General features: G+C 40.3%; 1 protein-coding gene across 3 annotated transcripts in view; it reads left to right on the top strand.

Moving 5' to 3' along the window:
• The window catches only part of VWA8 (von Willebrand factor A domain containing 8), a 366,788-nt gene that overhangs the window by 310,677 nt on the left and 40,424 nt on the right, over positions 1-15,687 (top strand). For all 3 annotated transcript variants that reach the window (XM_023748236.1, XM_023748240.1, XM_006083505.3), the window contains 2 exons: positions 10,298-10,406; positions 13,639-13,795. In XM_023748236.1, the coding sequence (XP_023604004.1) occupies positions 10,298-10,406; positions 13,639-13,795 (266 nt within the window). The remainder of the gene's footprint in view (positions 1-10,297; positions 10,407-13,638; positions 13,796-15,687) is intronic.

The following is a 15,687-nucleotide window of genomic DNA, read 5'->3' as shown; positions in this document are numbered from 1 at the left end:
AGCAGTCCATAACAGTTTTAAGAAATGACAGTACTATTATAATAAATGTAAAGTTTGTACTTTATTTATTATTATAAAGGTATACAAAATAAACTTATCTTCTCATAAAATATGTATCTCCATATGTAAGCACTATTATGTTTGTTTAAAAATTCAGTTAGACCATAATTATAACATTTACATATATTTCTTTTTAAATTTTATTTATTTATTGGGGGGGTTCTTTTCAACTTGCAATCTTTATTTTTTTCAATTACAGTTTACTTTCAATATTATTATGTATTGGTTTCAGGTGTGCAGTGTACTGATTAGACAGTCATATCCTTTACAAGGTGTTCCCCCAATATTTCCAATACCTGGCACCATGCATAATTATCGCAATATTATTGAATATATTCCCTATGCTGTATTTTATAACCCATGACTATTTTGTAACTACCAATTTGTACTTCTTAATTCCTTCACCTCTTTCATCCAGTCCCCCTAACCCAAGCATGTCAAACTCAAAGGTTAACATGGGCCAAATAAACAAGGTTTAAGTTTATGTGAGGCCCCCCCCCCAAAAAAAAACCCTTCAATTTTCATAGAAACATAGGTTTATTTCAAAAAGTATAGTATTAAAAAAAAAGAACAAGAGCAATGATAAAATTAATGTTTTCTTCCTGACACTTGGCATCTCTTCTCTTACTATCTTTCCTACTTCGGGGGAAATCTTGTTCGCAGAGATTACTTTCAAAACTGACCCAAGGTGAATGTCAGTAATTCTGGATCTGACAGGAGTCTTATTTCCTTTCATAATTGTAAATAACTGCTCACATCATTATATGGGCTGGGCCACAAAAATATTTCTTGTGAGCCGCATGTGGCCCGCGGCCACGAATTTGACATGCTTGCCCTAACCCCTTGCCCTCTGGCAAGCACCAGTCTGCGTTCTGTGCCTATGTGTCTGTTTCAGTTGTATTAGATAGTTTATTCCACATATAAGTGAAATCATATTATATTTGTCTATCTCTGACTGACTTATTTCACTGAGCACAATACACTAAGTCCATCCATGCTATCATAAATGGTAAGATTTCATTCTTTTTTATGGCTGATGTAATATCCCACTGTATATATGTACCACAGCTTTTTTTTTTATCTGCTCCTTTATTGACAGGCATGTGGGTTGCTTCCATATATTGCTGCAAGGAACATGGGTACATATATCCTTTTTTTTAAATATATATTTTATTGATTTTTTACAGAGAGGAGGGGAGAGGGATAGAGAGTTAGAAACATCGATGAGAAACATCGATCAGCTGCCTCTTGCACGCCCCCTACTGGGGATGTGCCCGCAACCAAGGTACATGCCCTTGACCGGAATCGAACTTGGGACCCTTGAGTCTGCAGGCTGACGCTCTATCCACTGAGCCAAACCGGTTAGGGCTACATACATTCTTTTGAATTAGCATTTTAGGTTTCTTCGGATAAATACCCAGAAGTGAGATTGCTGAGTCATGAGGCAACACTTTAATTTTTTGAGAAAACATTATGCTGTTTTCCATGGTGGCTACACCAATCTGCATTCCTACCAACAGTACATGAGGGTTCCCTTTTCTCCACATCCTCACTAATACTTGTTTATTGATTTATTGATGATAGCCATTCTGACAGGTGTGAGATGATATCTCATTGTAGTTTTAATGTTCATTTCTCTGACAATTAATGATGTTGAGCATCTATTCATATGTCTATTGGCCATCTGGATCTCCTCTTACAGATATGTCTGTTCAGGTGCTCTGCCCATTTTTTTATTGAATTGTTTAGTTTTGGTATTATATAGTTTGAGTTCTTTATAAATTTTGGATAATAATCTCTTATCAGATATATCATTGGAAAATACTTTCTTCCATTCAGTAGGTTGTCTTTTTGTTTCGTTGATGATTTACATTGCTGTGCAAAACTTCTCAGTTTGATGTAGTCCCACTTATTTACTTTTTTCTTTTGTTCATTGCTTGAAGAGATAGATCGGGAAAAAAAATTATTAAAAGAAATCTTAAGATATTTTACTGCCTACGTTTTCTTCTAGGAGTTTTATGGTTTTAAGTCTTATATTTAAATATTTAATCTATTTTTAGTTTATTCTTATATATGGTGTAAGGAGGTGGTCTAGTTTTATTTTTTTGGCAAGTTTCTGTCCAATTTTTCCAATACCATTTATTGAATAGACTATCTTTACCCCATTGTATGTTCTTGCCTCATTTGTCATATATTAATTGACCGTGCAGACAAGGTTTTAATTCTGGGCTCTCTATTCTTTTCCATATGTCTGCTTCTATGCCAGTACCATGCTGTTTTAACTATTATGGCCTTGTAGTATAGTTTGATATCAGGTAACATAATACTTTCAACTTTGTTGTTGTTTTTTTACCCTCAAGATTGCTAAGGCTCTTCCAAGTCTTTTGAGGTTCAACATAAATTTTTTAATTGTTCTAGTTCTGTGAAATACACCATTGGTATTTTGATAAGAATTGTTTTGAATCTATGGATTGCTTTGGGTAGTATAGACATTTTAATAATGTTAATTCATTCTATCCAGGAACATGGTATACGCTTCCATTTATCTGTATCTTATCAAATTGTTGTCTTTGGTATCTTATAATTTTCCAAGTAAAAGTCTTTTACCTCCTTGGTTAAATTTATTCCTAGGTATTTTTTATGCAATTGTAAATGTGATTGTTTTCTTAGTTTCCCTTCCTGAGAGTTTATTATTGGCATAGAAAAATGAAACAAGTTTCTGAATATTTATTATGTGCCCTGCTACTTTACTGAATTTATTCATCAGTTCTAGCTTTTTGGTGGAATCTTTAGGGTTCTTTATATTCAGTATCAATATTATCTGCAAATAATGAGAGTTTTTCTTCCTCCTTTCCAATATGGATGCCTTTTATTTCTTCTTGTCTGATTGCTGTGGCTAGGACTTTCAGGACTATGTTGAATAACAGTGGTGAAAGCAGATATCCCTGTCTTGTTCCTATTCTTAGATGAAATGGTTTTAGTCTTTGCCCATTGAGTATGATGCTGGCTGTAGGTGTGTCATATATGGCCTTTATTATCTTGAGTTATGATCCCTCTATTCCCACTTTGCTGAGTTTTTATCAAAGATGGGTGTTGGATTTTGTTTAATGCTTTCTCTGCATCTTTTGATATGATAATGTGATTTTGTCTTTCAATTTGTTTCTGTGATGTATCATATCTGTAGATTTGTGAGTATTGTACCAGTGTAGCATCCCTGGAATAAATCCCACTTGGTCATGGTATATGACCTTTTTAATATATTGCTGGATCTGTTTTGCTAATATTTTATTGAGGGTTTTAGCATCTGTGTTCATCAGGGATATTGGCCTGTAATTATCTTTCTTTGTCATGTCTTTATATGGAATTAGGATAATGTTGGCCTTATAAAAAGAGCTTGGAAGTGTTCCTTCCTCTTGGATTTTTTTGGACCAATTTGAGAATAGTGTTAGTTTTTCTTTGAATGTTTGGTCCTGTGAAGCCATCTGGACCAAGGGTTTTGTTTCCTGGGAGGTTTTCTATTACTGCTTCAATTTCATCAGTTGTTATCATTCTATTCAGGTTTTCTGATTCCTCCTGATTCCATTTTGGAAGATTGTATTTTTCTAGGAATTTGTCCATTTTGTCCAGATTGTCCAGCTTGTTGGCATGTTGTTGTTCATAATATTTGCTTATAATCCTTTGTATTTCTGTGATGTCAGTTGTTATTTCACCTCTCTCATTTCTTATTTTATTTATTTGCATCTTTATTTGCATCTTGTTTCTTGATGAGTTTGGCTAAAGATTCATCAACCTTGTTTATCTTTTCAAAGAGCCAGCTCTTGGTTTCATTTATCTTTTGTATTTTTTTTAGTTTCATGTCATGGATTTCTACTCCAATCTTTATTATTTCTAGTTACTTTGGTCTTTTCTTGTTGTTCTCTTTCTAATTCTTTAAATTGTAGGGTTAGATAGTTTATAAAAAAATTTTATTGTTTTTAGAAGTAAGCCTATAGTGGTATGAACTTCCCTCTCAGGAGTGCTTTCACTGTGTCCCATAGATTAGAGGTTGTTGTATGTTCACTTTCATTTGTTTCTAGAAAGTTTTTTATTTCTTTCTTGATTTCATTGGTAACCCATTCATTGTTTAATAACACGTTATTTAGCCTCTGTGTGTTTGAATGTTTTTGGAGTGTTTTTATAGTAGTTGGTTTCTAATTTCATACCATTGTGATCCGAGAAGATGCTTGATATGATTTCAGTCTTCTTGAACTGGTAGAGACTTGTTTTCGTACCCTAACATGTGGTCTATCTTTGAGAATGTCCTATGTGCACTTGAGAAGAATATATATTCTGCCTCTTGGGGTGAAATGTTCTGGAAATTTTAATTAAATCTAGCTGATCAAGTGTGTCATTTGAGTCACTGTTTCCTTGTTGATTTTTTTGTCTGAGAGATCTATCTAATGAAGTCAGTGGGGTGTTAAGGTCCCCTACTATGACTGTATTGCTGTCAATATCTTCCTTTTATGTCCATCAAGGCTTTCTTTATATATTTAGGTGCTCCTATATTGGATGCATAACTGTTTATAAGGATTATATTCTCTTGTTGGGTTCACCCTTTTATCATTATGTCATATTCTTCTCTGTCTGTTATTATAGCCTTTGTTTTAAAGTATATTTTGTCTGATATAAGTATTGATACCTCCTCTTTTTTGTTTCCATTTGCATGAAATATCTCTTTCCATCTTTTCAGTTTAAGTCTGTGTGTTTCTTTCATTCTGAGATGGGTCTCTTGTAGACAGCATCTATGTGGGTTTTGTTTTCTTATCCGTTCAGCTACTCTATGTCTTTTGATTGGAGCATTTAAGCCATTTACATTTAAAATGGTTATTGGTAGGTACATGTATATACCCATTTTATTCTTTATATTTATACTCATCTTTTTTTTCCCTTTCTTCTTCTTAAAGAAGATCCTTTAACATTTCTTGTAATACTGGACTCCATTAGCTTGATCTTGTCTGAGAAGCTCTTTATTTCACCTTTAATTTTAAATGATGAACTTGCTGGGTAGAGTAGCCTTGGTTGTAGGTACTTGCTTTTCACTTTGAATATTTTGTGCCAATCCTTTCTGGTCTGAAATGTTTCTGTTGAGAAATTAACTGACAGTCTTATAAGAGCTCCCTTGTGGTAACTAACTGTCTTTCTCTTGCTGCTTTTAAGATTCTCTCTTTGCCTTTGAACTTTGGCATTTTAATCATGATGTATCTTGGTGTGTGCCTCTTTGAGTTCATCTTGTTTGGGCCTTATGTGGTAGAAGTCTTGTGGGGCTCAGTAGCACAGTCTCCCTGATCACCTGAACTGGACATGTATATCTTTTCTTTCACAGGTTAAGGAAGTTTACAGCCATTATTTCTTCAAATAGGTTCTTGATCACTTGCTCTCTCGCTTCTCCTTCTGGTATCCCTATGATGCAGATATTGTAACACTTGATGTCCCAGAGGTCCCTTATAGCAGTGGTCGGCAAACTCATTAGTCAACAGAGTCAAATATCAACAGTACAACGATTGAAATTTCTTTTGAGAGCCAAATTTTTAAACTTGAACTATATAGGTAGGTACATTGTTATTAACTTAATTAGGGTACTCCTAAGCTGGCCTTTGCTAAAAATGTCCTCAATCTGATTGAGGTACATTCGCTGAGGTCAACCCCTTCCAACTCTCCCATTTACACTCGTCTTGTATACTTGTTTCGTTCAGTGGTCGGCAAACTCATTAGTCAACAGAGCCAAATATCAACAGTACTTCTTCAAAATAGACTCGCCCAGGCCGAAAACCGACTTCTGCACATGGGCCACGAAGTTTCAATCGCACTGTACGTGTGCGCCTGCACGTGGTATTTTGTGGAAGAGCCACACTCAAGGGGCCAAAGAGCCGCATGTGGCTCGTGACCCGCAGTTTGCCGACTACTGCCTTAGATTATCCTCATTTTTTGAAAATTCTTTTTTCTCCTGCTGTGATTGTTTATTTTTTTACTCCCCTGTCTTCCAAATTGCTGATTTGATCCTCTGCTTCATCTAACCTGATGTTTATTCCTTCTTGATTATTCTTCATTTCAGATATTGTATTCATAATTTCTGGTTTTTTTTATGGCTCTTATGTCCTATTTTGTGCTTGCTGTCTCTTTGTTGAAATTTTCACTAAGTTTCTTGAGTATCTTTATAACCATTGTTTTAAATTCTGTATCAGGTAGATTGCTTCCCTCCGTTTTACTTAGTTCTTTTTCTGGGGATTTCTTGTGTTCTTTCATTTGGAGCATGTTTCTTTGTCTCCCCATTTTGGCTGCTTCTCTGTATTTGTTTCTGTGTATTAGGTAGATCTTCAATTCTGCCAGTCTTGGTATGGTTGCCTTATGTGGTAGAAGTCTTGTGGGGCTCAGTAGCACAGTCTCCCTGATCACCAGAACTAAGTGCTTCAGGAATGTCCATCATGTGGGTTATGTGAGCCCTCATGTTGTACTTTAGTCTTAATTGCTGTTAATTCATGTGGGGTGGGTTGCCTCTCCAGTTGGCTATTAGGATCATCCCCCACCTCAATGTGTGAGCTACTGTGAGGCAGCTGACCCCAAAAAGAGGAATTTGCTTCAACAGGGTCTGGTGCCTACTGAGATCTTTTTTTGGATGTGGTGCTTGTAGAGCTACTTGGATTGTGCTCTGATGTGATCTGAATCCCACCCTGAGAAGGCCGCCAGTGCAGGTCAATGTTAGGTGCTGCCCATGACAAGCCTTGAGCTACCTATTTGGGGCTACAAAGCAATCCATAGTTTGTGGCTGCCTCTGTTGGGCCTGGGTGTGTGTGGAAGGGACTAAGCTGTGCACCAAGGCTGACTTCCACCAGCATCAAGCCTGGGGGCAGGTCAGCAAGAGACCCAAGGCTGCCTAAGGTCAATCTCTGCCTGCTAGCTGCCTGTTAAACTCAGTCACTGCCTAAGGCAGGGGTGGGCAAACTTTTTGACTCGAGGGCCACAATGGGTTCTTAAACTGGACCGGAGGGCCGGAACAAAAGCATGGATGGAGTGTTTGTGTGAACTAATATAAATTCAAAGTAAACATCATTACATAAAAGGGTACGGTCTTTTTTTTTTTAGTTTTATTCATTTCAAACGGGCCGGATCCGGCCCGCTGGCCGTAGTTTGCCCACGGCTGGCCTAAGGTCAGTCTCTGCCTGCTAGCTGCCTGTTAAACTCAGTCACTGAAAGAAGCTTTGGTGGTAAGCAAGTTGCATGAGGTAGGTTCTCAGTGAGTCACCAGGTAGGGGTGAGTGGTATTCCCCAGACTGATATAGAGTCAAACCTGGAGCCAGTGCTGGGTCTGAGGCTACTCATCAACAGTCTGAGGGTTCATTAAGGTCAGCTGCCATCCACCAGGTACCCTCAGACCATTGTGGTGAGATGGGGTCTCAAGGAGTCATCAAGGTTCATTAAAGGCCAACAGAGTTCATCAGGCCCAAGCAAACCAAGATTTGGTTGTGTGAAGGGAGGGCTCTGTACAGGAACAGTGGCTGTGGTCGGGCGTGGGAGGGAAAATGGCCCCTACCCAACTCAGTTTTTCCTATAGTCTGCCTTTACCTCCTGGAAATCCTTCTGCACTGTGGGACCAGGTTGGCCACAGCACACTCACAGTATTATAGAGTGCAAGCTCAGCAGGGCAGGGCCACCAATAGTTGGGAGGATAGAGGTAGTGGTTCTCTCAAAGTGGACTAGTGGATCTGGGGCGGGTTGGAGGAGGATACTGCTGCTCTGGCAGTGGGAGGAGGGGATAGATTTCTTAAATTAGCAACAATATAACTATCCCACTTTTGAATTGTTTCTTGTTTTTCTAATTTCTCATGGAGAACATCTACGGGATGTTACCAAAATCTCCAAATAGTATCTCCAGGGCTGAGACAAGCTTGTCCTTATGCTTTGCTGTCCAATGAGATAGCCACTAGCCATGTGTGGGCATTTAAAATTAAATTTTACTTAATTAAATACAATTTAAATTTCAGGTCCTCAAATACTCAATAACTACTATATTAGATCCTATGGGTGTAAACATGGACATTAACACAGAAAACGTTATTGGTTAGTGCTGGTTTAGAATTCTTGTAGTCAGTGTACATACTTTAATTTATTACTTATTACATTACCTCTGGACAAGTTGGAAAGTGGTGGCAAGTTTTGGGGAAAGTATTTTAAATGTTTATTTGTTCTCTAAATGTTACTAACTACTCTGCATAGTTTAATTTTTAAAAAGAAGAAAAAATTATGTTCACCCATTTTTAGAGCATGATTATGTGTGTGGAATTCATATCAATTGTCATGTCCTGGCTGGTAAATTTTCTTAAAGTATGCTGAGGTTATGGCAAAAATTCTGTTAATGCTGCCAAAGTTATTGGCAGAAAGATCCAGTTAATGGAAATCTCTTTACAATGTCATAACATTTGAAATGAACTCATCTGCATATAAGACAATGGAAGTTACATTGAATTCATTCTTTATAGCTATTTTATTTGTGAAGACCTTAAATTACCTCCATGCCTTCATTAATCTTAACATCCAGAATGAAAGTCCATGTCCTAACAATGACTGGGTCACCTATAAAGACTGCTCTGGCCTCATACTCCAGGTCCATTTGCAACCTCTCCTGCCTCACTGTAAACAGTTTGAGGGCAGACCAATCCTCCCTGGCTTTTATAGACCCCACTAGAGGTCTGGTGCATGAAATTTGTGCATGGGGGGGGGGGTCCCTCAACCAAGCCTGCACCCTCTCCAATCCAGGACCACTCGGGGAACATCCCTCTTACAATTTGGACTGCTGGCTCCTAACCACTCGCCTTCCTGCCTGCCTGGTTGCCCCTAACTGCCTCTGCCTGCCTGCCTGATTGCCCCCTAACTGCTCCCCTGCTGGCCTGATCACTCCCTAACTGCTCCCCTGTCAGCCTGATCGCCCCTAACTGCTCTCCCCTTCTGGCCGGATCGCCCCCAACTGCTCTCCCCTGCCAGCCTGATTGCCCCTAACCGCCTCTGCCTCGGCCCCTGCCACCATGGCTTTGTCCAGAAGGACATCCAGAAGATGTTCGGTCTAAATAGCATATTACCCTTTTATTAGTATAGATCAGCCGTGGGCAAACTACAACCCGCGGGCCGGATCCAGCCTGTTTGAAATGAATAAAACTAAAAAAAAAAAAAGACCGTACCCTTTTATGTAATGATGTTTACTTTGAATTTATATTAGTTCACACAAACACTCCATCCATGCTTTTGTTCCGGCCCTCCGGTCCAGTTTAAGAACCCATTGTGGCCCTCGAGTCAAAAAGTTTGCCCACCCCTGGTATAGATGGTACTTGGCATGATGTCCTGCCAGTACATTTTTCTGTGAGTCTTATTTGAACAAATAAATGAACATCTGATCAGGTCTGCCCTGAAAATCATTGTATTTGGGAACAGGTTAATAGGGTACATGAAATGTAACTGCTTCAATTCATTTTATTGTGGAGTAATATCTCCTGAACTGCCCACAGGATTGGAATTCCTGTGTGGTTATCAGTCCTTTTGGTAAATCTGTGCTGAATGAAATTAGGGACTAAGAAGCCATAGGCTCTCACAGTGGAAGGCTGAGGTGCTACGTATGCTGTTTGAATTGTAGGAATAGTAAATCCAATTTTAGAATTGAGATGAATTAGGAAAAGTAAAAATACCATAATAAAATTAGAGTGGGTCCAGAAAATAAATAAACTGTTTTTAAGTGTCTGTGTATACAGCCTATATCACTGAAGCACAATAGATGACATTTTCTTGGGTATTTTCTGTTTATTTTATATGAAATTACATTTTCCAGAGAATGAGATTTCTTTAGAAATTAAATAGGTTAATGTATATCTGATGTGACTCAGCAGGAATAGGTAGGCAGTGGTCATTCTAAAACTCTGGGAGAGAGGCAGTCTGGTGAGATCCATTTTCCCTGCTTCTGGTAGATCTTGTTCCTTGTGTAAATGCTTTTCTTAAAAAAAAAAAAAAAATTTTTTTTTTCAATTTGTCTTCTTCCCAACACAATGGAGGTTAAATCTGATGAGATTTTTGCCAGATACTAACAGTATCTTTTGTGCCCTATGGCCTTAGGTTATGGGATACCTTAAGGACTTGGGGGAAACGAATTCTTCTCTCTGCCCTGCAGTTTTGGTGTTGGTCATGGGATAGTGATAAGATCTCAATTCTTCATTTTTAGGTAACAATCAACAGAGATAGTGGTGAAGACGTGAGTTCTCCCAAACATGGGAAGGAGGACCCTGACAACATGCCCCACGTGGGCGGCAATACGTGGGCTGGCGGAACAGGTTGGTGGCACTGGCATTCCCTTGTATCCGGTTTCCTGAGACTTCACAAGCCCACGTAGACAGTGCAGCACTCCTAGGGAGGCTTGGGGACCAGCGCCTCTTCTGTCTCCCATTAGCCAGTGGGATGGTACCCTTGCCCTGTGTCCCAACCCAGCATCAAAACATGGAAAAACCCTGCCATTTGGAGTCCCACAGACTCTGCCACGCTCTGACCTGAGGCCATTTGGACCCAGAGCTGCTTCATCAGTAAAAGGGGGGAAATATTAACTGCCTCACAAGGTTGTGGTGAGAATTAAATGAGATTATGATTGTAAAGCACTGAGCTCAGGGCCTGGCATGAAGAATGTATTCATTAAAAGTGTTAATCCCTTTTTTTAAGTTCCCTGCCCTTGGGATCATGCCAGAAATCTATAATAAATCCTTTCTTGACTAACTGACTTGGAAAAGAAATGCGCTTCTCTTCCACGTCTCAGAAGTGAGTACGAGGATGCAGGATTTTGAGATAAGAGAGTTGGTTGCAGTTTGAACCGATGGCTGGGGTCCGTTCCTTCCTCTTGGCTGCCTGAGGAGAGCATTGTTCCCATGGCTGCTGTCTTCCTCTTTCTTCCCAGACAGCTGGAGCAGACACATCTGCTGGGCCTCGGGAATCCAGCCAGACTATGTGCGCACTGTCTGATCTTATCTTGGCCTGAGCAGTGCTGGCGAGGGCTGCGAACTTGGCCTTCCCTTAGGATGGTCTGTGCCTCTTGGCCTTGACAGCCTCAGGAGGAAATGGTTTCTGTGCTGGGACAATGTGCTATCAAGTAGGCCTGTGGACTTGCTGCCTGCTCTGTTTATTCATTAAGCATCAGCTCTAAAGAAAGGATATTTTTAGAAATGCCCTCTGATCTGGAAATTAGTTCAAACCTGCCATATTGAATCCATATGGAATGCACTGCAGAATGAGCTGGCCAGATGTAGGTTTCCCAGCTGCTGGCTGCTCTGAAGTGGAGGCTCTTACTTGTTATTCAGTTTGAATCTACTACCTCACATATTTGTCTGGACTGGAAAGCCTGCTTTTGCTTCCCACAGTCTTTCTTTTTCAATTTTCAAGGCTCCTTTGCTCCAGATTCTTTTTATCTCTTTCATTCTTTTCCCTCAGAGTTCTCAAATATTGAACTTACCTCTGACCCAGCAAGTCATTTGATTCCTTTTTTGTCATCAAAGCCCCTCCCTGGCCCATTTTCTACTTCTCTCTGAACTGACTTAGGATATTCACTGTTAGCTTCAAGATTATGTGAAGTCTAGACCCTCCTGCAAGCTTTTCTTATTTAATTAGTACAAATGAAAGGTTCCTAGAAGTGGAGATTATGAAGAACTCCCCCCTCATGCCCTCTCCACCAGTATGACTTGCCCGAAGGACCATGTGACTCATGCTGACCATCACTCACACCATCTCCAAACAGTTGTGGGTTCTTTCCTCAAAAAATGATGTCACCTCAGCGCCTAGGAAGTTTTCAGCTCTGATTCATGATCCACCCATTCCTAAGGAGAACCTCCTGTGCAAAAGGAGTCGGGTCGCATAAAAGCTTTTCCTCCTCTGGAGCTCATTGTCATTGTCCAGTAACTGGTCCCTCCATCTATAGCTATCCATGCGTGAGAGCCAGGAATAACACACATCCAAGAAGGAATTTTCCACCACCAATATCTAAATAAGAAGGAAATAAGATGTGCTCGAACCAAAGGGTAAAATTACTATAATTAATGGGCTGTTCTCATGGTATTTCCCAGAAGGAAATGGCCTACCTGGACTTTGATAAGAAAAGCAGTACATGCTGAGTTCTTGGTTTGACTTATTATACCAATCAAGGTTCCAATGGAGAAAATAAAAATGTGACATAATTTCACCAAAGCCTAAAAGCTTTCAAATTTTCCATTTATGAACTTAGAATTGACCTCATTTATGTGACTGGAAGTTACCTAAATGATAATAGTGAGATCAGTCATTTATTATATAGCTCTTACTTTGTGCCAAACACAGTTCTAAGCATTTTAGCCTTATGGCAGTCCCACGAAGTAAATGATATTAGCAACCCCATTTTACAGAAGAGGACACTGAGACACAGAGAAGTAAGGAATGTCCCTCACGGAAACCTTACTAGTGCATAGCGAGGATTCAAACTCAGGCAGTCTGGCTTAACTGTACAATACAATATTATATAATACTAATTTACTGTATTATATTATGCTGCCCCTCCAATATTGGATTCTCTTCTGATTTCCCACATTATGTGTGAATGAACAAAAGAAACCGATTACTAATATTTTAATAATTATAAAACTAGGGTAATAAACTGGTAGCCCAGAGACCAAATCTTGGTCAATATATGTATTCTTTAGGTCTATGTAGTTTTTAAAAATAATTTGAATTTGAATGTATTTAGACAAAGCAAGTCTTCTAGTTAGCCAAAGTTCTTACCACTTCTTATATTTACCTACCTAGTCTTCTAGGCATTTAATTTATATCTCCATGGTAAACAGTCTGGGCAATATTACCTAATCCACACTTACAAGCATGTAAACTGGGTTTGTATTGTAAACTGTTCTCAAGCTGGTAGTGCTTATCTGTTGTGTAGTACTCTAGGCTAGAACTCAAAGTTGGTATAATGATTGGTTTCTAATCTTGGCTAAGCCACTGATATGAAACTGTAAGCAAGTCTCTTAACCTCTCTGTGCATCATTTTTATCATTTGCTAAACATATGAAATGGTTTCTATACCCTAGTTGTCTTTCTTATTTTAAGGAAAAGTAAGGTAACATGAGGGGAAAAAAGTTAAGTTGTTCATTTAATTAATATATACTAAGAATTTTTTATATTCAAAGTCACTCTTGTAAGTGCAGATTTACTAAGATATATAAACTATGACAATCCATCGTATAGTTGGTGAAAAAAGCTTAACGAATAGTGAGTACACAGGAGCATTGGTCCTTGTGAGGCAGAGTCATCAGATGGCATGTCCTGAAATTTGGACTGGGCCTTGAAATGTGGGTAAGATCTGCCTGGCTGGGGAAATGGAGAAGCATCTGGAACAGGGGTGGGGGCACCCTTTGTTTCCAAAAGAAGGTCACTTGAATATTTAATTATGAGATGAGTACAGTTAATATGCTTCATGGGACTGCCTGGAATCATGACCTGACTTGATTGGTGGCCTGGATCAGAGAAACAACCTGAGCTTCCATGGCTTCCTTCTAGGGGGAAGAGACACTGCAGGTCTGGGTGGCAAAGGAGGTCCTTACCGGCTGGACGCAGGCCACACAGTGTACCAGGTCTCTGAGGCCGAAAAGGACGCGGTTCCCGAGGAGGTGAAGAGAGCTGCGAGAGAGATGGGCCAGAAAGCGTTTCGTCAGAGGTGAGTGGGCCCGGTCCCTTCAGGGCAGCACTGGCCGCTGTGGTGAAATGTCATAATGGACCCTGAACCGACCCAGATATGTGTGGATCTCCGCCTCATGCGGCCACTTGAACCACAAACAAATCCACAGCTTCCCCCTTCCTAATGGACACAGCCATGTGAGCATAACTCCCCATTCTTTCTACTCAGGCTCTTAAATGTATTGATTACCTATGACTGTGTAGAAGATGGAACTGAGCACATTAGGAAGTAAAACCAAAGATATTTTTCTTAAGAGAAATTAAAGTTCAAATCACTCCATCCACATCTGTTCTAGGCCACACAGGGATCTTGGGGATGTGTGTGGACACCCTCACACTCACTCCCTCACACTCACTCCTGTGAGTGCTGCAGCCACGTGGTAGGAGACTCTGCCCCCTGGCTGTGCAGAGGACAGGTCAGTGGGCTATTGGGAGTTAGGGCAGGAGCTCAGCCAGGACTGGGACATTCCAGGAAGGGAAAGCCAAATGGGCAGAAGCACCCGTGGGGTGAGCATAGTGTCCTCTCTGGGTTAAAGGCACCAGCTGGGGGTCAGGGAGTGAAGTTGAACGGGAGGCCTGTCGGTGGAGGCCTTAAAATCAGGGCTGAAGAACCTGTGGCTTTCAGACAATCTGGAACCATCTGGGCCATTTGATCAGAACCATCTAAAAAAATGAGAAGAAGCCTCATGATGCTCTTCAGCTAAAAGTGGAAAAGGCCAGAGGAGCAGCAGTGTCTCCCTCAGGACTGAGGGGACCCGTGGTGGCTTGGGAGGCAGATTCAGGTTGTTGCGCCCAATGAAAGGAGCGGGGTGCCGTTCAGATAAAAGCATGCTCAAGTGTATGTGATCTATGAAGTTCCTCCACGTAGAACATCTGGTATTAGATCACATGCTGTGCTTACACATCCTGCAAGTAAACAGAGCAAAACAATGGGGATAAACATGCAGGTTCCTCCTGCCACACCCTCAGGAAAGCCTGCAAGCCTTAGGAGCCTCTGTACAGGTGGATAAGGCAAATGTGCTGGCTTTCCTGGTGACCTTGAACAGCCATCTATCCTCACCGCCTGAATTTGCTCTTCTGGAGATAGGTGACTTCCTCTCCCTGCTTCCCAGGGAGGTTGTGAGGACAGATAACTATGTTAGGAATGCAAGCAGTTTAAACTTCTCAAAACAAACAAAAAGTGGGGAAAATACTGTAAGGAAAGGTCTTGTTGGAATTAAGATATTACTGTACATTTCATATAAATGATACCCATTTAGGGAAGGAACCAAACAATTAGATATGCAACATTCTCCCATCCCCTCCCCAAACGAATGAGCCTCTATTGTTGCCACGCTGAGGACCTCACAAATAAATATCCAGTCTCAGTTTTTGAATAAGTGCACAGATGGTTAGATGCTCTGGCACACGAGTAGTTCATGGGGAGGCAGAAAGGCTTTTAGCAAGTGCTTGGACACAAGTATCCAGCCCGTTCCGATTCCTATAATAGGGTTAAAGAACCTGATTCTATTAGGGCCATTGCCCCACAGGTGAAAGAGGTCAAGGAGCATCTGTGACAACAACACAACTAAATTTAGAGGATGTAAGAGAGAAAGTGGGAAAGGAGTGAGAAAACCATCCACCTTTACGCAGTGTTGTGGAGAGTCTCTAAGCCCAGGTGAAAGAGAACAGCATGAAGTGGTTGAGAGACAGGAGGTGGGCAAGGGTATGAGATGGAGAGGAAGAAATAAAAACACACGGAGACCCTGAGAAAGTCAGCGTATAGCAAAATACAGAGGGGAAAAAATGTTGCTTTCTACTTTCACACAGTAAATTCTCCCATTTGATGAGTATTCAAGTTAGTGCTGCTAAAGATTTTTCTTTAACTTTTTA

The sequence above is a fragment of the Myotis lucifugus genome, unplaced genomic scaffold (assembly GCF_000147115.1).
Source record: "Myotis lucifugus unplaced genomic scaffold, Myoluc2.0 scaffold_7, whole genome shotgun sequence".
NCBI classification, from domain to species: Eukaryota; Metazoa; Chordata; class Mammalia; order Chiroptera; family Vespertilionidae; genus Myotis; species Myotis lucifugus.
Note: the sequence above shows the minus strand (reverse complement) of the source record. Positions and strands in the feature narration are given on the sequence as shown.